The 22245-nt window shown below is 41.5% G+C and overlaps 1 protein-coding gene across 5 annotated transcripts in view; it reads right to left on the bottom strand.

Moving 5' to 3' along the window:
* Positions 1-12: 12 nt before the first annotated feature.
* LOC112267125 (dixin-A) overlaps positions 13-22245 on the bottom strand; it is a 30172-nt gene continuing 7939 nt past the window's right edge. The window contains exons 2-15 of one of the 5 annotated variants that reach the window (XM_024445223.2): positions 18493-18650; positions 17799-17947; positions 14028-14117; positions 13710-13763; positions 13551-13601; positions 13214-13318; positions 13006-13059; positions 12795-12884; positions 12615-12689; positions 10738-10938; positions 10541-10607; positions 6093-6201; positions 5519-5627; positions 13-390 (exon numbers count right to left, since the gene is read on the bottom strand). In XM_024445223.2, the coding sequence (XP_024300991.1) occupies positions 307-390; positions 5519-5627; positions 6093-6201; positions 10541-10607; positions 10738-10938; positions 12615-12689; positions 12795-12884; positions 13006-13059; positions 13214-13318; positions 13551-13601; positions 13710-13763; positions 14028-14117; positions 17799-17947; positions 18493-18650 (1396 nt within the window). In that variant the 3' untranslated portion in view covers positions 13-306. Of the gene's footprint in view, positions 391-5518; positions 5678-6092; positions 6202-10540; positions 10608-10737; positions 10942-12614; positions 12690-12794; positions 12885-13005; positions 13060-13213; positions 13319-13550; positions 13602-13709; positions 13764-14027; positions 14118-17798; positions 17948-18492; positions 18651-22245 lie in introns of all 5 variants that reach the window. The other 4 variants (XM_024445224.2, XM_024445221.2, XM_024445222.2 and 1 more) reach the window with 4 other exon arrangements.

Genomic DNA, 22245 nt, shown 5'->3' with positions numbered 1-22245 from the left:
AAATAGTCAATATTCATGCAATAATCCATGTTTATTAAAGCTTCAAAATTGTATTGTGAAGAACTTTATTCATATTTGGCAACAGCTTGTACTTCAAACAGTTACTGTAAGTCAAATGTCCATAGGACAGAGCCATTTTGAAAGTATGGTTTTATCTCGAAACAGTAATAAATAGATTGGTCCCAATTGTTTTAATAACTACCTCTGCAGGGCTGCTGTGAATACTGAGAAGGTGTTATGACATCATATTCCAGTGGTCACAGTTTGAGGCTAGTGGTTCCCTCTATGGTTGGTTGGTTCCCACTTCTACCGTCTCTCTCCATGGTCCTCCTCCACCCAGGCCACTATCTTCCCCTCCCAGCCAGGCACCAGGGCTCCGTCCTGGAACACCTGAGAACACCAACCAGAACCAGACAGGCATACTCTTTTAATATAAACTACACTACATGACTAACAGTACAGTGCATTCAGAAAGTATTCAGACCCCTGGACTTTTTCCATATACATTACAGCCTTGTTCTAAAATTGATTTAAAAATTTTTAAAAATCCTCATCTACACATAATACCCATACCCCCAGAGAGACTGAGAAACAGCTTCTATCTCCAGGCCATCAGACCGTTAAACAGCCACCACTAACTCTGAGAGGCTGCTGCCAACATACTGACTCAACTCCAGCCACTTTAATAATGGAAAAATTGATGTAAAAGTCACTAGCCACTTTAAACAATGCCACTTAATATAATGTTTACATACCCTACATTACTCATCTCATATTTACAGTATATACTGTACCCTATACCATCTACTGCATCTTGCCATCTTTTTTTTTTTTTTTTACCTTTATTTAACCAGGTAGGCAAGTTGAGAACAAGTTCTCATTTACAATTGCGACCTGGCCAAGATAAAGCAAAGCAGTTCGACACATACAACAACAGAGTTACACATGGAGTAAAACAAACATAGTCAATAATACAGTAGAAAAATAAGTCTATATACAATGTGAGCAAATGAGGTGAGATAAGGGAGGTAAAGGCAAAAAAAAGGCCATGGTGGCAAAGTAAATACAATGTAGCAAGTAAAACACTGGAATGGTAGATTTGCAGTGGAAGAATGTGCAAAGGAGAGATATAAATAATGGGGTGCAAAGGAGCAAAATAAATAAATACAGTAGGGTGAGAGGTAGTTGTTTGGGCTAAATTATAGATGGTCTATGCACAGGTGCAGTAACCTGTGAGCTGCTCTGACAGCTGGTGCTTAAAGCTAGTGAGGGAGATGAGTGTTTCCAGTTTCAGAGATTTTTGTAGTTCGTTCCAGTCATTGGCAGCAGAGAACTGAAAGGAGAGGCGGCCAAAGAAAGAATTGGTTTTGGGGGTGACCAGAGAGATAGACCTGCTGGAGCGCGTGCTACAGGTGGGTGCTGCTATGGTGACCAGCGAGCTGAGATAAGGGGGACTTTACCTAGCAGGGTCTTGTAGATGACCTGGAGCCAGTGGGTTTGGCAACGAGTATGAAGCGAAGGCCAGCCAACGAGTGTACAGGTCGCGGTGGTTAGTATATGGGGCTTTGGTGACAAAACGGAGGGCACTGTGATAGACTGCATCCAATTTATTGAGTAGGGTATTGGAGGCTATTTTATAAATGACGTCGCCGAAGTCAAGGATCGTACAAGGGTATGTTTGGCAGCATGAGTAAAGGATGCTTTGTTGCGAAATAGGAAGCCAATTCTAGATTTAACTTTGGATTGGAGATGTTTAATGTGAGTCTGGGAGGAGAGTTTACAGTCTAACCAGACACCTAGGTATTTCTAGTTGTCCACATATTCTAAGTCTGAACCGTCCAGAGTAGTGATGTTGGACGGGCGGGCAGGTGCAGGCAGTGATCGGTTGAAGAGCATACATTTAGTTTTACTTGTATATAAGAGCAATTGGAGGCCACGGAAGGAGAGTTGTATGGCATTGAAGCTCGTCTGGAGGGTTGTTAACACAGGTCCAAAGAAGGGCCAGAAGTATACAGAATGGTGTCGTCTGCGTAGAGGTGGATCAGAGACTCACCAGCAGCAAGAGCGACAACATTGATGTATACAGAGAAGCCTGTGGCACCCCCATAGAGACTGCTAGAGGCCCAGACAACAGGCCCTCCGATTTGACACACTGAACTCTATCAGAGAAATCTATCAGAGATTACTTTTATGTAATACATGTATCACTAGCCACTTTAAACAATGCCACTTTTATGTTTACATACCCTACATTACTCATCTCATATGTATATACTGTACTCTATACCATCTACTGCATCTTGCCTATGCCATTCTGTACCATCACTCATTCATATATTTGTATGTACATATTCTTCATCCCTTTAAACTTGTGTGTATAAGGTAGTTGTTGTGGAATTGTTAGGTTAGATTACTCGTTGGTTATTACTGCATTGTCGGAACTAGAAGCACAAGCATTTCGAAACACTCGGATAAACATCTGCTAACCATGTGTATGTGACAAATAACATTTGATTTGAATGACAAAGCAAAAACAGGTTTAGACATTTTTGCAAATGCTTTAAAAATAGAAAAGTGAAATATCACATCGACATATGTATTGTATTTAGACCCTTTACTCAGTACTTTGTTGAAGCACCTTTGGCAGTGATTACAGCCTCGTGTCTTCTTGTGTATGACGCTACAAGCTTGGCACACCTGTATGTTTGTCCCATTCTTCTCTGCAAATCCTCTCAAGCTCTGTAAGGTTGGATGGGGAGCTTTGCTGCCCAGCTATAGTCAGGTCCATAAGTATTTGGACAGTGACACTATTTGCATAATTTTTGCTCTGTACGCCACTACAATAGATTTGAAAGGAAACATTCAAGATGTGCTTTAAGTGTAGACATTCATCTTTAATTTAAGGGTTTTGTCAAAATTATTGTATGAACCATGTAGGAATTATAACCATTTTTAAACATAGCACACGTGGCCCTCCCCACACACACACAATTTTAGGGGCTCAAAAGTAAATTGGACAAACTAACATAAATCATAAATTAAATCGTGAGTTTTAATACTTGGTTGCAAATCCTGCCTGAAGTCTGGAACGCATAGGCATCACCAGATGCTGGGTTTCTTCCCTGGTGATGCTCTGCTGAGCCTTTACTGCAGCCTTCTTCTGTTCCTACTTGTTCTTAGGGCATTTTGCCTTCTGCAAGTGAAATGCATGCTCAATTGGATTCAGGTCAGGTGATTGACTTGGCCATTGCAGAACATTCCACCACTTTGCCTTACAAAAGTATTGGGTTGCTTTTGTAGTATGCTTCGGGTCATTGTCCATCTGCACTGTGAAGCGAGTCCAATGAGTTTTGAAGCATTTGGCTGAATCTGAGCATATAATATAGCCCTAAACACTTCAGCATTCATCCTGCTGCTTTTGTCAGCAGTCACCACATCATCAATAAATACAAGGGAACCAGTTCCATGGGCATCCATACATGCCCACACCATAACACTACCTCCACCATGCTTCACAGATGAGGTGGTATTCTTTGGATCATGAGCAGTTCCTTTCCTTCTCCATACTCTTCACTTTCCATCATTCTGGTACAAGTTGATCTTTGTCTCATCTGTCCATAGGACTTTGTTCCAGAGCTGCACAGGCTTTTTTAGGTGTTTTCTAACTTTTGATCCCTTAAAAAGGGGGGAACCAAATGTAAAATGTGCTGAAAATTCTACACAGTTCACCCGATTTGGATGTAAATACCCTCAAATTAATGCTGAAAGCCTGCATTTACAGCTCATTATTTAATGTCAACTTCAATGCTGTGGTAGACAGCTAAAATAATAATAACTTGGTCAATGTCCAAATATTTATGGACCGGACTGTATTTTCAGGTCTCTCCAGAGATGTTTGAACGGGTTCAAGTTTGGGCTCTGGCTGGGCCACTCAATGACATTCAAAGACTTGTCCCGAAGCCACACCTGCGTTGTCTTGGCTGTGTGCATAGGGTCGTTGTCCTGTTGGAAGGTGAACCTTTGCCACACTCTGGAGCAGGTTTTCATCAAGGATCTCTCTGTACTTTGCTCCATTCATCTTTCCCTCGATCCTGACAAGTATCCCAGTCCCTGCCGCTGAAAAAGGTCTGATTGGTGGAGTGCTGCAGAGATGGTTGTCCTTCTGGAAGGTTCTCCCATCTCCACAGAGGAACTCTGGAACTCTGTCAGAGTGACCATCGGATTCTTGGTCACCTCCCTGGCCAAGGCCCTTCTCCCCCGATTATTCAGTTTGGCCGGGCGGCCAGCTCTAGGAGGTTGGTGGTTCCAAACTTCTTCCATTTAAGATTGATGGGGGCCACTGTGTTCTTTGGGACCTTCAATGCTTCAGAAATGTTTTGCTACCCTTGCCCAGATCTGTGCCTCAACACAAGCATGTCTCTGAGCTCTATGGACAATTCCTTCGACCTCATGGCTTGGTTTTTGGTCTGACATGCACTGTCAAATGTGGGACCTTATATAGACAGCTGTGTATATTTAATTTACCACAGGTAGACTCCAATCAAGTTGTAGAAACATCTCAAGGATGATCAATGAAAATAGGATGCACCTGAGCTCAATTTTGAGTCTCATAGCAAAGGGACTGAATACTTATGTAAATAAGGTATTTCTTTTTCCTTTTTTTTAAAATACATTTGCAAAAAAAATCTTAAAACCTGTTTTCACTTTGTAATTAGGGCTATTGTGTGTACAGTCGTGGCCAAAAGTTTTGAGAATGACACATATATTAATTTTCACAAAGTCTGATGCCTCAGTTTGTATGATGGCAATTTGCATATACTCCAGAATATTATGAATAGTGATCAGATGAATTACAATTAATTGCAAAGTCCCCCTTTGCCATGCAAATGAACTGAATCCCCCAAAAACATTTCCACTACATTTCAGCCCTGCCACAAAAGGACCAGCTGACATGTCAGTGATTCTCTCGTTAACACAGGTGTGACTGTTAACGAGGACAAGGCTGGAGATCCCTCTGTCATGCTTATTGAGTTTGAATAACAGACTGGAAGCTTCAAAAGGAGGGTGGTGTCATTGTATGCAGTAGCGTTAAGATTTCCCTTCACTCAAACTAAGAGGCTTAGCCTGAACCATGAAAAACAGCCCCAGAGCATTATTCCTCCTCCACCAAATTTTACAGTTGGCACTATGCATTCGGACTGGTAGTGTTCTCCTGGCATTCCCCAAACCCAGATTTGTCTGTGGCTGGAATAGCCAAATCAACTCATTTGAAGCGGTGTCCACATACTTTTGTATGTGTAGTGTATGATATATATACAGGGACAGTCTCTAAACACATATCAACCTTAATAGAGAATCCACATCTTTATGATCTTAACATAGTTACTGGGTTTTGGAACTATTGCCAATTCCAAGTGTTTTCTCTTTTCATTTTGGTCATTCAGGCATTTCCCCCTAAGTGGTAACATTTGACCCTATCTAAATGTAAACCCAAAGCTGTAACCCAAAACATGCCTACCTCCTCCTTCACAGTCCCAAACTCTGGGTCGAGGGCTTTGAAGTGGTACCTGAAGCTACCCTGGCGGTCCACCGCTGCCTTGAAGTCTCTCAGAGTCACCTCCCCCAGCCTAACAGCACAGCACAGTCTCAGTGTCAGATGGCATCATGGTACACTGATCTGTGCAGAGACACATACATGCACATTCCCTCACAACGCTATAGCACATAGACACACAATAAACACACCAATGACACACATGCATACATTCAATACCCAAAGCAGCCATCAAGGCAAAGGGTGGCTACTTTTAAGAATCTAAAATCTACAATATATTTTGATTTATGTAACACTTTTTTGGTTACTACATGATGTGTTATATGTGTTATTTCATAGTTTTGATGTCTTCACTATTATTCTACAATGTAGGAAATTGTAAAAAATAATAATAATGAAAAACCCTTGAATGAGTAGGTGTGTCCAAACTTTTGACTGGCACTGTACATTGCATCCACAACCCACAGGCAGCATGCAACACAAAGGTACATATGCAATGGACATCATCAAGATCCAAAGAGGGATTCTGGATTTGTACCTTTTGGAGATGTTGACCAGGAAAGGAGTGAGTGAACGATCAGTGAAGTAGAGGACTTTAGTGGAGACTGTGGAGTCCAGGCCAGGACTACTGTGGGAGTGAGCTATTTCTGAAAACAAATAAAAACATAGGTTTGCTTACTGGCTACAGCTTAAAGACAGGATTGATTGGTTTTATTTGCCAATTAAGAAACACATATACAGTACATACATACATAAAAAAAAACATGACAGGGATATCACAAGAAAGACGTATTTCCATGGTACAAAAACATTACAACATTACATAGATACACATGACTTAAATACAGACGTGAAAATGTGTCTATGGCTTGATCATTACCCAGCTTTTGACCTTTTTTAAATGAAGTTATGGTTTTGATTTGATTTATTAGAATCCCCATTAGGCAATGGTGACAGCTAGTCTTATTATGGTCTGACACATAACGAAAAATACATTACAGACAAAAGACTTTACAATATACATACATTTAAAATCAACCTGTAGTGTGTGTGTGTGTGCACATCTATCAGGTACACGTACATGTCAGTGCATACACACAACAAGTAGTTCACATGGGGGACAGGCGTTGTGCCGGGAAGTGTTTATTTGTTTTTTGAAACCAGAATTTCCAACACATTAATGTTTCTTATAAAAACAAGAAGTGACGCAGTCAGTCTTTCCTCAACTCTTAGCCAAGAGAGACTGGTATTCATAGTTTTAATATTAGCCCTCTGATTACATCGAAGAGCAAGATGTGGCGCTCTGTTCTGGGCCAGCTACAGCTTAACTAGGTCTTTCTTCGCAGCACTTGACCATGTGACAGGACTTGCTTTGTGGAGTGTCAAAAAAGCAGGCCTCTCCCCATCGTTACAACATTGAATCTATATGTTTTGACCACGACATTTTTAAAATCTGTGGTAACACCAAGTAATTTAGTGTCCTCAATTATGGTTGCCATGGCTTTGAGTTGATGTGGTAGTTTGTTCCACTCAACAATGCCGGAATATTAAAAAAGTGTTCTTACCAGATAGACTCTTACATTTAAAACAGGCAATATCAGAGTCTCTGGTTCTGGTGTTGTATTGGTGGACATCTTATATATGTAAAATAATTTGATCGGTACCTGGGGGCTGAGTCTGTAATAATTATGTGGACCAGACCAAGTTGGATTAAAATGACCCTTTTCTCTACAGATAACCAGGCTAGCTGATTAAAATGCTGTATAGCTCCGAACATATGTTCAATGTAATTGAATTACACAATTAGATAAAGTTGCGTGAAAGAGAATTATCAAGGTTGTTGAATACTGCGTACAGTGGCTTGCGAAAGTATTCACCCCCCTTGGCATTTTTCCTATTTTGTCGCCTTACAACCTGGAATTAAAATACATGTTGTTTTATCATTTGATTTACACAACATGCCTACCACTATGAAGATGCTAAATGTTTTTTATTGTGAAACAAACAAGAAATAAGACCAAAAAAATCTGAAAACTTGAGCTTGCATAACTATTCACCCCCCAAAAGTCAATACTTTGTAGAGCCACCTTTTGCAGCAATAACGGCTGCAAGTCTCTTGGGTATGTATCTATAAGCTTGGCACATCTAGCCACTGGGATTTTTGCCTGTTCTTCAAGGCAAAACTGCTCCAGCTCCTTCAAGTTGGATGGGTTCCGCTGGTGTAAAGCATTCTTTAAGTCATACCACAGATTCTCAATTGGATTTATGTCTGGGCTTTGACTAAGCCATTCCAAGACATTTAAATGTTTCCCCTTAAACCACTCAAGTGTTGCTTTAGCAGCATGCTTAGGGTCATTGTCCTGCTGGAAGGTGAACCTCCATCCCAGTCTCAAATCTCAGGAAGACTGAAACAGGTTCCCTAAAGAATTTCCCTTTATTTAGCACCATCCATCATTCCTTCAATTCTGACCAGTTTCCCAGTCCCTGCTGATGAAAAACATCTCCACAGCATGCTGCTGCCACCACCATGCGTTACTGTGGGGATGGTGTTCTTGGGGTGATGAAAGGTGTTGGGTTTGCGCCAGACATAGCGTTTTCCTTGATGGCCAAAAAGCTTAATTTTAGTCTCATCTGACCAGAGTACCTTCTTCCATATGTTTGGGGAGTCTCCCACATGCCTTTTGGTGAACACCAAACATGGTTGCTTATTTTTTTCGGGACGCTCTTCTGTAAAGCCCAGCTCTGTGGAGTGTATGGTTTAAAGTGGTCCTATGGACAGATACTCCAATCTCCGCTGTGGAGCTTTGCAGCTCCTTCAGAATTATCTTTGGTCTCATTGTTGCCTCTCTGATTAATGCCCTCCTTGCCTGGTCCGTGAGTTTTGGTGGGCGGCCCTCTTGGCAGGTTTGTTGTGGTGCCTTATTCTTTTCATTTTTTAATAATGGATTTAAATGTTGCTTCGTGTGGTGTTCAAAGGATTGGATATTTTTATACAACTCAATCCTGATCTGTACTTCTCCACAACTTTGTCCCTGACCTGTTTGGAGAGCTCCTTGGTCTTCAATGCCGCTTGCTTGGTGGTGCCCCTTGCTTATTGGTGTTGCAGACTCTGGGGCCTTTCAGAACAGGTGTAGAGTTGAAGTCGGAAGTTTACATTCAACCACTCCACACATTTCTTGTTAACAAACTATAGTTTTGGCAAGTTGATTATGACATCTACTTTGTGCATGACATGAGTCATTTTTCCAACAATTGTTTACAGACATATTATTTCACCCTATCACAATTCCAGTGGATCAACAGTTTACATACACTAAGTTGACTGTGCCTTTAAACAGCTTGGAACATTTTCCAGAAGATTCTGTCATGGTTTTAGAAGCGTCAGATAGGCTAATTAACATAGTTTACATAATTTGAGTCAATTGGAGGTGTACCTGTGGATGTATTTCAAGAACTACCTTCAAACTCCGTGCCTCTTTGCTTGACATCATGGGAAAATCAAAAGAAATCAGCCAAGACCTAAAAAAATAATTGTACACCTCCACAAGCCTGGTCAATCCTTGGGAGCAATTTACAAATGCCTGAAGGTACCATGTTCATCTGTACAAACAAAACACCATGGGACCACGCAGCCGCCATACCGCTCAGGAAGGAGGCGTGTTCTGTCTCCTAGAGATGAGCGTACTTTGGTGCAAAAAGTGCAAATCAATCCCAGAACAACAACAAAGGACCCTGTGAAGATGCTGGAGGAAACAGGTACAAAAGTATCTATATCCACAGTAAAACAAGTTCTATATCGACGTAACCTGAAATGGCGGTTTGCAACTGCACATGGGGACAAAGATCATGCTTTTTGGAGAAATGTCCTCTGGTCTGATGAAACAAAAATAGAACTGTTGGGCCATAATGACCATTGTTATGTTTGGAGGAAAAAGGGGGAGGCTTGCAAGCCAAAGAACACCACCCCAACCGTGAAGCACGGGGGTGGCAGCATCATGTTGTGGGGGTGCTTTGCTGCAGGAGGGACTGGTGTATTTCACAAAATAGATGGTATCATGAGGCAGGAAAATTATGTGGATATATTGAAGCAACATCTCAATACATCAGTCAGGCAGTTGAGCTTGGTCACAAATGGGTCTTCCAAATGGACAATGACCCCAAGCATACTTCCAAAGTTGTGGCAAAAAGGCTTAAGAACAACAAAGTCAAGGTATTGGAGTGGCCATCACAAAGCCCTGACCTCAATCCTATAGACAATTTGTTGGCAGAACTGAAAAAGCATGTGTGAGCAAGGAGGCCTACAAACCGGACTCATTTACACCAGCTCTGTCAGGAGGAATGGGCCAAAATTCACCCAACTTATTGTGGGAAGTTTGTGGAAGGCTACCCGAAACGTTTGAACCAAGTTAACGATTTAAAGGCAATGCTACCAAATACTAATTGACTGTATGTTAACTTCTGACCCACTGAGAATGTGATGAAAGAAATAAAAGCTGAAATAAATCATTCTCTCTCCAATTATTCTGACATTTCACATTGTTAACATAAAGTGGTGATCCTAACTGACCCAAGACAGGGTATTTCTACTAGGATTAAATATCAGGAATTGTGAAAAACTGAGATTAAATGTATTTGGCTAAGGTGTATGTAAACTTCTGACAGATCATGTGACACTTAGATTGCACACAGGTGGACTTGAACTAATTATGTGACTTCTGTAGGTAATTGGTTGCAACAGAACATATTTAAGGGCTTCGTAGCAGTGGGTGAATACATATTCAAGTACCACTTTTTAATTTTATTTTTTTTGAAACAAGGTATTTTTTTAAATTTCACTTCACCAATTTGGACTATTTTCTGTATATCCATTACATGAAATCCAAATAAACATCAATTTAAATTACAGGTTGTAATGCAACAAAATAGGAAAAATGCCAAGGGGGGTGAATACTTTTGCAAGGCATTGTAACAAACAGTATATCTTACTTGAGCTGGGTGGCCATGAGTCCCTGTCTGTGGGGTTGGCTCTTCGTCCTGGTGACTTGTATGGACCCTACAAGAAGACAGAGTCACAGTTACTAGAAGAAATGCCAATTCAGCCAGTCACGATGTGCACACGATAAACACATGATTATGACATCAGGTGCAGAATATAACGCTAACAGCATACACACAGCACCCACCTCTGTCGTCTTCTGTGTGTATTGTTGTGTGTGTCCTTCTCTGTCCTGCTGCCTGCGGCGTGTGTCGAGTGTGTAAAGGCGCTCCATGAGACTGGCCACCCCTTGCTCCAGTGTGTCCAGGGTGTGATGCTGAGGGTCGTGACCTGAGAAACCATCCCTCAGACTACGCAGGGCCTCCCTCACCAGCTGCAGTTCCTCTCCCTGCTAATACACACAAAATGACATAAAATACTAGAACTGGTGGCCAGGCCAATTTGAAGGTTGTTGATCATTTGGCTATGGCCTTTAACCTCCAGTAGGTCTCTAGCTCTAGAGACAGCTATAACGATGACATGAAACACACATTAAATTAATCACACACTCTCTCCCACCCACACTCCCTCCCAGGAAATGTACATACAGTGCCTTTAGAATGTATTCAGACCCCTTGACTTTTCCAACATTTTGTTAGGCTACAGCCTTATTCTAAATTTTCACCTCAATTTACACACATTACCCTTTAATGACAAAGTGGGGAAAAAATACATTTTTGCTAATTTATAAAAAATGAAAAAATGAAAAATAAGATTTACATAAGTATTCAGACCCTTTACTCAGTACTTTGTTAAAGCACCTTTGGCAGCGATTACAGCCTTGAGTCTTCCTAGGTATGACGCTACAAGCTTGGCACACCTGTATTTAGGGAGTTTCTCCCATTCTTCTCTGCAGATCCTCTCAAGCTTTGTCAGGTTGGATGGGGAGCGTTGCTCCCTAGCTTTTTTCAGGTCTCTCCAGATATGTTCGATCGGGTCATTGTCCTGTTGGGAGGTGAACCTTGGCCCCAGTCTGAGGTCTTGAGCACTCTGGAGCAAGTTTTCATTAAGGATCTCTCTGTACTTTGCTCTGTTCATCTTTGCCTCGATCCTGCCTAGTCTCCCAGTCCCTGCCGCTGAAAAAACATCCCCACAGCATGATGCTGCCACCACCTTGCTTCACCGTAGGGATGGTGCCAGGTTTCCTCCAAATGTGATGCTTGTCGTTCAGGCCAAAGAGTTCAATCTTGGTTTCATCAGAGCAGATAATCTTGTTTCTCATGGCCTGAGAGTCTTTAGGTTCCTTTTGGCAAACTCTGTCATGTGCCTTTTACTGAGGGGTGGCTTCTGTCTGGCCACTACCATAAAGGTCTGATTGGTGGAGTGCTGGATGTCCTTCTGGAAGGTTCTCCCATCTCCACAGAGGAACTCTAGAGCTCCATCAGAGTGACCATCAGGTTCCTGACCAAGGCCCTTCTCCCCCGATTGCTCAGTTTGGCCAGGCTGTCACTTCTAGTTAGAGACTTGGTGGTTCCAAACTTCTTCCATTTAAGAATGACGGAGGCCACTGTGTTCTTGGGGACCTTCAATGCTGCAGAACATTTTTGGTACCCTTCCCCAGATCTGTGCCTCGACACAACCCTGTCTCGGAGCTCTACGCACAATTCCTTCAATCTCGTAGCTTGATTTTTGCTCTGACATGCACTGTCAACTGTGGGACCTTATATAGACAGGTGTGTAGACAGGTGTGTACTTTCCAAATCATGTCCAATCAATTGAATTTACCACAGGTGGACACCAATCAAGTTGTAGAAACATCTCAAGGATGATCAATGGAAACAGGATGCACTTGAGCTCAATTTTGAGTCTCATAGCAAAGGGTCTGAATCCTTATGTAACATTTTTTTTTATTAGTAAAAATGTCTAAAAACCTGTTTTTGCTTTGTCATTGTGGAGTATGGTTTGTAGAATCCTGAGGATTTTAAAAACTTTTTTTTTTTGAATAAGGTTGTAACGTAACAAAATGTGGAAAAAGTCAAGAGGTCTGAATACTTTACAAATGCACTGTAGGCGTACATGACTCACAGCTGTGTGTTGGAAGGCCGGACCAGGGGGTTGGCTCACAGAGTTACTGTACCCACTCTTCTCACTCCTAGATGACTGAAGAAAAATAGATATAATAAATCTTACCAACTTTGCAAGCTACAACATATACATGTCACTTACTGTAAGTGCAGTGGAAACAGTTTGATTATGGTACCATACCCTGTGGCTTCCTTCATTAGAGTTGTGCCGAGCATCATCCAGTTTCATTTGCTGTTGCTGAAGTAGTCTATCCTTTTTTCCAAGTTGCTGCTGGTTTTATAGACATATCACTGAGATATCTGATACTTTGATACATTTCAACTACATAATCATATCCAAAATTGTTAAAGTTTGTTGAAATTGTGAAAATGCACTTAGTTCCTGATCTTACCTCATACTCATTGAGTAGTTTGTTCCGATCGCTCAACTTCCGTTTGAGCTCTGCCTACAAATATACAAAAATATACTTATATTTGTAACGTGGATGAACAAAACATTTTGTGAATATTTTAATACATAAATAGATAGAGCCATTGAATATAAAGGTCAAATATTCATCCTAAATGTCAACGTGTGTATTATCATATCATCTGACTCACGTTCTCCCCCTCCAGTTGCTCTTTGCCAATGCTGCACCTCAGTAGCTCCTGCTTCAGCTGCAGCACTGCAGCCTCCTGTACAGACATACGCTGCTGAAGAGCATCCTAATGAGGAAAGGCAGATCAAAGACAACGCTAGAGAGGCCGGCTTGCCTACCAAAGAGTAAGGACCCACATATGGATCATTATGAAGCCTAAAACAGAGCACACCACTCTTCTGTAAAGGAACACTGGAGGCTAAAAGGGGCTGCTGGCATGAGAACTGAATAAAAGCCAGTAATCCATGTATAAGTAATGATCCAAACAAACTTAAGAGGGTTTGACTGGCAGGTCTTACCTTAATAGCCTGAAGGTGGCGTGCCTCTTGCTTGTGCCTCAGAAGCTCCCTCTGAGAGGACAGAAAGACAGACAGACAGACTCAGAGACATTTCATTAGGAGGGGAAGGTCTGTGTTCTTATGGCAGCTCATCCACATTAAGCCCATTTACCACTGTACCTTCAGATCAAGAGCCTCCTCCATGCTTTGGTCCAGACGACTGCGGATTAGAACCTTCAAAGCGAGGGGATGAGCGGCATTATGTGAGAATAGAGAAATGTCAAAGCTTATAAGGAGACAGTGACCTGGCATGAAAGCAGGCTAAGCAGATAATATAGACTAATTCATGCTTCAACAGTATCTGCATCTTCTCTGGACTCTAGAGTGACAATAAAAACATTATAGCATGCCAAGGTCTGACACCGTCACATCACAGTGAGTGGCTGACCATGCTGTATTATCTAAAGTGACTAAAGAGGATGGGGGCGGACACAGTACCAGCTGCTGCTCAGAGTTAGCTCTGCTATCCCCGAAGCCCAGGGAGACGTCTTGCTCGTCCTCAGGGAGAGAGCCGTGCAGCAGTAGAGCCTGGAGAGAGAAGAGAGGGATAGATACATACTGTACCTACTGTATACGTAACAAAGTCTATACACCCAGAATATATTTCACAGTATAAAAACACAGAGAGAAAGACAGCCACACACACACACACACACACACACACACACACACACACACAGATATGGATGTACAACCTCACCTATACCACACGGCTGCCAACCTGAACTGGACAGTGAAAATAGAGCAAATGCTTGGCTTAGACATTGCAGGACCATTTTAAGCTCAGTTGGGTGGGGCGGGGTAGAGGTGGGGGGTGAAATTTTATACCTGACATTATAGATTAGATTATGCTATTTTAGAGCAGTTAAATCCTGATACCAGTTAAAGCTTGGATGATCACAAACTCCTTAGCTGGAGCCTTGAAGGGATACATCTTAGACACACTAAACATGTTCCCATAAAGCTACACTGAACAAAAATATTAACGCAACATGTAAAGTGTTGGTCCCATGTTTCATGAACTGAAAAAACATTTCCCAGAAATGTTCCATATTCACAAAAAGCTTATTTCTCTCAAATGTTGTGCACAAATTTGTTTAGATCCCTGTTAATGAGCATTTCTCCTTTGCCAAGATAATTAATCCGCCTGACAGGTGTGGCATATCAAGAAGCTGATTAAACAGCATGATCATTACAAAGGTGCACCTTGTGCAGGGGACAATAAAAGGCCACTCTAAAATGTACAGTTTTGTCACACAACACAATGCCACAGATGTCTCAAGTTTGAGGGAGAGTACAATTGGCATGCTGACTGCAGGAATGTTCACCAGAGCTGTTGCCAGATAATTGAATGTTCATTTCTCTACCATAAGAGAATTTGGCTGTACATCTAACCGGCCTCACAACCACAGACCTTATGTATGGCATTGTGTGGGCGAGCAGTTTGCTGATGTCTACGTTGTAAACAGAGTGCCCCATGGTGGTGATGAGGTTATGGTATGGGCAGGCATAAGCTATGGACAACGAACACAACTGCATTTTATAGATGTCAATTTGACTGCACAGAGATACCGTGACTAGATCCTGAGGCCCATTGTCGTGCCATTCATCCACCGCTATCACCTCATGTTTCAGCATGATAATGCATGGCCCCATGCCGCAATGATCTGTACACAATTCCTGGAAGCTGAAAATGTCCCAGTTCTTCCATGGCCTGCACACTCACCAGCAGTGTTGCCAACTCATTTTCAGGCTAAGTTGCTAGAGGCAGGTTGATTTGTTGCTAAAAGTTGCTAAATGACGTTGTGATGTCATTGCATGATAACGTAAAACTGCGTCATTACATAGAATACACAATAACGTTACTCAAATTAACTGGCCATCTCTGCAAAAAATATGATTTGACATTTGTTCAGGTACAGACTCCCACTCTTTTCTGTACTTCTGGCTGTCCAATTTTGATTGAGAGATGTTGATTGATGTTGTAAGTTCTGTTCAAGATCAAACATTCGTTACTAACTATATTCATTTGGTTTGGCTCGTCGAACCCATACAACTGCTGCTGCAGTCAGCCAACAATGATTTGCAATTTGCTGAAATTGCTGCTGGCCTACTGCTGACGACACTCACAATGCACTTTTGCAGCCAGGCACGTGTGTTGTGACAGTGTGTGCCAGAAAAAAATCATTTTTGTGTCATTTAGAGGGAAAATATTTGCATTTTAGCATTTGAGTCACTTTACAAAAGTTGCTAAAAGTTCCACATTTTTAAAAGTAGCTAAATTTGTTGCTAGGTGCTGTTTGAAAAAAAAAACGTTTCCAGGGTAGTCTGAAAAGTTGCTAAATCTAGCAACAAAATTGGTAAATTGGCATCACTGCTCACCAGACATGTCACCCATTAAGCTTGTTTGGGATGCTCTGGATCAAGGTGTATGACTTTGTGTTCCAGTTCCCGCCAATACCCAGCAACTTCGCACAGCCATTGAAGTGGAGTGGGACAACATTTCACAGGCCAAAATCAACAGCCTGATCAACTCTATGCGAAGGAGATGTTTCGCGCTGCATGAAGCTAATTCTGACCCACGCACCTATCTTTTTCTAAGGTACAGTATCTGTGACCAACAGACGCATATTTGTATTCCCAGTCATGTGAAATCTATAGATTAGGACCTAATTAATTGATTTGATATCCTGATATCCTTATATGAACTGTAACTCAGTAAAATCTTTGAAATTGTTGCATATTGCGTTTTATATTTTTGTTCAGCATATGTTTGTCTGACTTACTGTGTGTATCTGGGTGGCAGGTATTTGTGTGTATGGGGCGGCATTGGGCCAGTAACCGAAAGGTTGCTGGATCGAATCCCCGAGCTGACAAGATAAAACATCTGTTGTTTTGCCCCTGAACAAGGCAGTATAAGAATTTGATATAAGAATTTGTTCTTAACTGACTTGCCTAGTTAAATAAAGGTTGTTGTTTTTTAAAATCTGTGTGTGTCAAGCTTATTGTCTTTTTATATTCATTTTTATTTCTATTAGTTTTAAGATTGTTATTTCAGTTAGTTTTCAGATCCACATGACTACTTTTAATTTAGTTTAAGTATCATAAAAACAGTTCTATTTCGTTCTTATATTATTTTGTTTCTGTTTTAGTGTTACAGACAGAAAGATGCTATGCTAGGAGCCATCTCACTGGATGCGTTCGAGCGGATCACTTTGGTTAAGTGTCACTGCCTTTCAAAGTGTGTTGCATTCTGGGGGAAAAATTGTGCCTACATGTCGACTGCAGAAACTTTACAAAAATCATGTGATCAAAGGTCATGAAGTTCTGACTGCAGTCAACGGCAAGTTTCTGCAGTTGCTCTTCATCAACTTCGTCCTGTAGCCATCGCCTGTATTGTGGGAGGCTTTATTGTCAACAAATCACTAGGGTACAGTAGATATATACAAATAAATGTGATATCGGCCTAATTGATTGTACAATGTTTATGCACATAATATTGTATTATGACTTCAGTTTGTGGGTGTGTGATATGGGGGTTAGAAATATTTTGACTTTATAAAGAAAACCTTTAATAAAACACTGCCATGTTGATCTGAGCCATTCCACTGGGCACACACTGGTTGAATCAACGTTGTTTCCACATAATTTCAATTCAATTACATTGAACTAACGTGGAATAGAGGTTAAATTGACGTCTGTGCCCAGTGGGTTACTGTTGGAAAACCACATTAGTGTCTGACTTTTGGCTGTTCCAGATGCACCTCCCCCAACTTCACTCCTCGACTTTCGTCTGCAGTCGGTTGCTTCAGCCTTACCACTCAAACGTGCCCAAAATCTGCAGTGCTGCTCGTGGTTAGTCATTTCGCTGAGTCTACCTTTAAATGATGAAGTCAATCTCAATATGATTCAGAAGCTTGAAAACTCCATTGGAACATAATTCATGAAGGTTTTTTATTTTACTTTTAGTTTGTTTTGGAGTCTTAGATAATAGTTTCAGCATGGTTTTAGTTTTTCAAACAAGTTTGTTAATTATTTTATTTCAGTTTACTAATTTGTTTTTGTTTTAGTTTCAGTTTTAGTTTACTATATAACCTTGGTTTATGTGTGTGTGTGTGCGTGTGCGGGTGAATGCATGTGTGTGCAGGTGTGCGGGTGCATGCATGTGTGAGTGTGTGTGTGTGTGTGTGTGTGTTTGTTGTTAGTTACCTGCAGGCGGAACACCATCCTCCTGGCCTCCTGCATCTCCTTTTCCAGCTGCTCCTGGTGACACTCCAGCTGCTCCTCCCATGATCTCTCCTCCACTGGCCCACCATGCCCTGTGGCAGGACACAGGCCGCAGAGAGACAACACCTCTTCTGGAGACAGACACGCGGGCACAGACAGACACGACAGACAGACAGACAGACAGACAGACAGACAGACAGACAGACAGACAGACAGACAGACAGACAGACAGACAGACAGACAGACAGACAGACAGACAGACAGACAGACAGACAGACAGACAGACAGACAGACAGACAGACAGACAGACAGACAGACAGACAGACGGATGGATGGACAGACAGACGAATAGATGGATGGACAGACAGACGACAGGTAGATGGATGGACAGACAGACAGACAGACAGACAGACAGACAGACAGACAGACAGACAGACAGACAGACAGACAGACAGACAGACAGACAGACAGACGGACGGACGGACGGACGGACGGATGGATGGATGGATGGATGGACAGACAGATGGATAGATGGACAGACAGATGGATAGATGGACAGACAGATGGATAGATGGACAGAGACAGAAACAGACCTGGCATGATAAAACATCCTTTTTGTAGCAGATTAATCAAATGGAAACAGATCTCAGCACGAGAAAATGGATGTGCAGCCAACCTGTATCAGATTTCCTTTCCGTCAACTCTGATTTGTTATCCCCAGGCTCGGCATGGTCTTCAGATTGAGCTGAGATAAATGCTTCTTTAGGAGTGTCTGTGGACTGAGCGATGATGTACTCTTCTTTAGGGGAGTGTGCAGGGCTGGCTGAACTGAGGCTGCAACAGATGGTGCGAAAAGACAGGAATAAGGAATGAGTTTGTTTGCTGCTGAGCCAAATAAAAAGAAACAGTAAATAAATATAAAAGGAAGACATTATTCTTCTTGAAATGACATATACTGTACATAAATGCCATCTGGACTAAGCAATATTTCAACTGAATGATACACTGTGAACATACACTCCCTCTGTATTTATTTGGACAGTGAAGCTAAAACTTTAAATTTAGCTCTATACTCCAGCATTTTGGACTTGAGATCAAGTGTTTCATATGCAACTGACAGTATGTATGAAAATACCCTCAAATAAGAGGTGACATTCTGTACAGTGGCCTCATATTAAACATTTGATATCAAATTCAAAATGATGGAATATAGAGCCAAACTAAATGTTTTAGCTTCACTGTCCAAATAAATATGGAGGGAGTGAAAGTAAACACAGAGATGGACTTTGTTTGTTCATTCATTCATTCAACTTGATTGACACAAACATAAGTGACTGTTTGTATAAAGTTTTACTTAAATTAGAATACAATTTATAGGCAACAGCAGACACATGGGACACATTGAGTCAAACAACTATTTCAAAAAGTAAAATAGGGGCAGGATTTAGAAACATGCTGTTTTAGTGTTTTGGGGATGAACACATTCTTAGGATAATTTTTTCCTCAGGAGACATCAGTTTAAAACTAACAATGATTTCAATGTCTCTGAGAGGATTATTTCCTCTTTCAGCATGTATTGAGTCTGTTATATACTGAGTCTGGTAGGTACTGGGTCTGTTAGGTATGGAGTCTGTTATATACTGAGTCTGTTAGGTACTGGGTCTGTTAGGTATTGAGTCTGTTATATACTGAGTCTGTTAGGTACTGGGTCTGTTAGGTATTGAGTCTGTTATATACTGAGTCTGGTAGGTACTGGGTCTGTTAGGTATGGAGTCTGTTATATACTGAGTCTGTAAGGTACTGGGTCTGTTAGGTACTGGGTCTGTTAGGTATGGAGTCTGTAAGATACTGGGTCTGTTAGGTATGGAGTCTGTTAGGTACTGGGTCTGTTATATAGTCAGTCTGTAAGGTACTGGGTCTGTTAGGTATGGAGTCTGTAAGGTACTGGGTCTGTTATATAGTCAGTCTGTTAGGTACTGGGTCTGTTAGGTATGGAGTCTGTTAGGTACTGGGTCTGTTAGGTATGGAGTCTGTTAGGTACTGGGTCTGTTAGGTATGGAGTCTGTAAGGTACTGGGTCTGTTAGGTATGGAGTCTGTTAGGTACTGGGTCTGTTAGGTATGGAGTCTGTTAGGTACTGGGTCTGTTATATAGTCATTCTCTTAGGTACTGGGTCTGTTAGGTATGGAGTCTGTTAGGTACTGGGTCTGTTATATAGTCAGTCTGTTAGGTACTGGGTCTGTTAGGTATGGAGTCTGTTAGGTACTGGGTCTGTTATATAGTCATTCTCTTAGGTACTGGGTCTGTTAGGTATGGAGTCTGGTAGGTACTGGGTCTGTTAGGTATGGAGTCTGTTATATACTGAGTCTGTAAGATACTGGGTCTGTTAGGTATGGAGTCTGTAAGGTACTGGGTCTGTTAGGTATGGAGTCTGTTATATACTGAGTCTGTTAGGTATGGAGTCTGTTAGGTGTGGAGTCTGTTAGGTACTGGGTCTGTTAGGTATGGAGTCTGTTAGGTACTGGGTCTGTTAGGTATGGAGTCTGTAAGGTACTGGGTCTGTTAGGTATGGAGTCTGTTAGGTACTGGGTCTGTTAGGTATGGAGTCTGTTAGGTACTGGGTCTGTTATATAGTCAGTCTGTTAGGTACTGGGTCTGTTAGGTACTGAGTCTGGTAGGTACTGGGTCTGTTATATAGTCAGTCTGTTAGGTACTGGGTCTGTTAGGTATGGAGTCTGTTAGGTACTGGGTCTGTTATATAGTCATTCTCTTAGGTACTGAGTTTGTTAGGTACTGGGTCTGTTATATTGTCAGTCTGTTAGGTACTGGGTCTGTTATATAGTCAATCTGTTAGGTACTGAGTTTGTTAGGTACTGGGTCTGTTAGGTCCTGGGTCTGTTATGTTCTGAGTCTGTTAGGTACTGGGTCTGTTATATTGTCAGTCTGTAAGGTACTGGGTCTGTTAGGTATGGAGTCTGTTAGGTACTGGGTCTGTTATATAGTCATTCTCTTAGGTACTGAGTTTGTTAGGTACTGGGTCTGTTATATTGTCAGTCTGTTAGGTACTGGTTCTGTTATATAGTCAATCTGTTAGGTACTGGGTCTGTTAGGTACTGGGTCTGTTAGGTCCTGGGTCTGTTATGTTCTGAGTCTGTTAGGTACTGGGTCTGTTATATTGTCAGTCTGTAAGGTACTGGGTCTGTTAGGTATGGAGTCTGTTAGGTACTGGGTCTGTTATATAGTCATTCTCTTAGGTACTGAGTTTGTTAGGTACTGGGTCTGTTATATAGTCAGTCTGTTAGGTACTGGTTCTGTTATATAGTCAATCTGTTAGGTACTGGGTCTGTTAGGTACTGAGTCTGGTAGGTACTGGGTCTGTTATATAGTCAGTCTGTTAGGTACTGGGTCTGTTATGTAGTCAGTCTGTTAGGTCCTGGGTCTGTTATGTACTGAGTCTGTTAGGTACTGGTTCTGTTATATAGTCAATCTGTTAGGTACTGGGTCTGTTAGGTACTGGGTCTGTTAGGTCCTGGGTCTGTTATGTTCTGAGTCTGTTAGGTACTGGGTCTGTTATAAAGTCAGTCTGTTAGGTCCTGGGTCTGTTATGTACTGAGTCTGTTAGGTACTGGTTCTGTTATATAGTCAATCTGTTAGGTACTGGGTCTGTTAGGTTCTGGGTCTGTTAGGTACTGAGTCTGTTAGGTACTGGGTCTGTTATATAGTCAGTCTGTTAGGTACTGGGTCTGTTATGTACTGAGTTTGTTAGGTACTGGGTCTGTTATAAAGTCAGTCTGTTAGGTACTAGGTCTGTTATAAAGTCAGTCTGTTAGGTACTGGGTCCGTTATGTACTGAGTTTGTTAGGTACTGGGTCTGTTATATAGTCAGTCTGTTAGGTACTGGGTCTGTTATGTACTGAGTCTGTTACGTACTGTGTATGTTATGTAGTCAGTCTGTTAGGTACTGGGTCTGTTATGTAGTCAGTCTGTATGTTATGATGAGGTCTAGGCCTCTTGTCATGTTCCCTCTTCTGTGTTTTTTAGAAATGGGATCCAGCCATGTGTACTATGACCCCAGGCATTGGAAATGGCTCTCAGATGGGGGATTCCATGATCCGTTTCTTAGTATCTGTGGGAAAACAACCATGCTTCTGTCTGTGTTATAAAGTCATTTGCCAGACAAGGGATAAACTACACCACTATTCAGGGCAGTATGCCTGTTTAATGTATTTGAAATATGTATTTCAATTTCTTTTTGTGTATTTTGTCATTTGTATTTCACTGGCCTGAACTACAGTCCGATCTATTTTATAACAAGATACTTTAGACAGCATGATTTATTTTGTTTTTTTGCCTACTTGAAATGTCTTTTTTGTATTTTGATAGACTTATGTATTTCATATTTTATTTTTATAAATTGTTGGGGGTATTTT

Source organism: Oncorhynchus tshawytscha, linkage group LG14, assembly GCF_018296145.1.
Source record: "Oncorhynchus tshawytscha isolate Ot180627B linkage group LG14, Otsh_v2.0, whole genome shotgun sequence".
NCBI lineage: Eukaryota > Metazoa > Chordata > Actinopteri > Salmoniformes > Salmonidae > Oncorhynchus > Oncorhynchus tshawytscha.
Note: the sequence above shows the minus strand (reverse complement) of the source record. Positions and strands in the feature narration are given on the sequence as shown.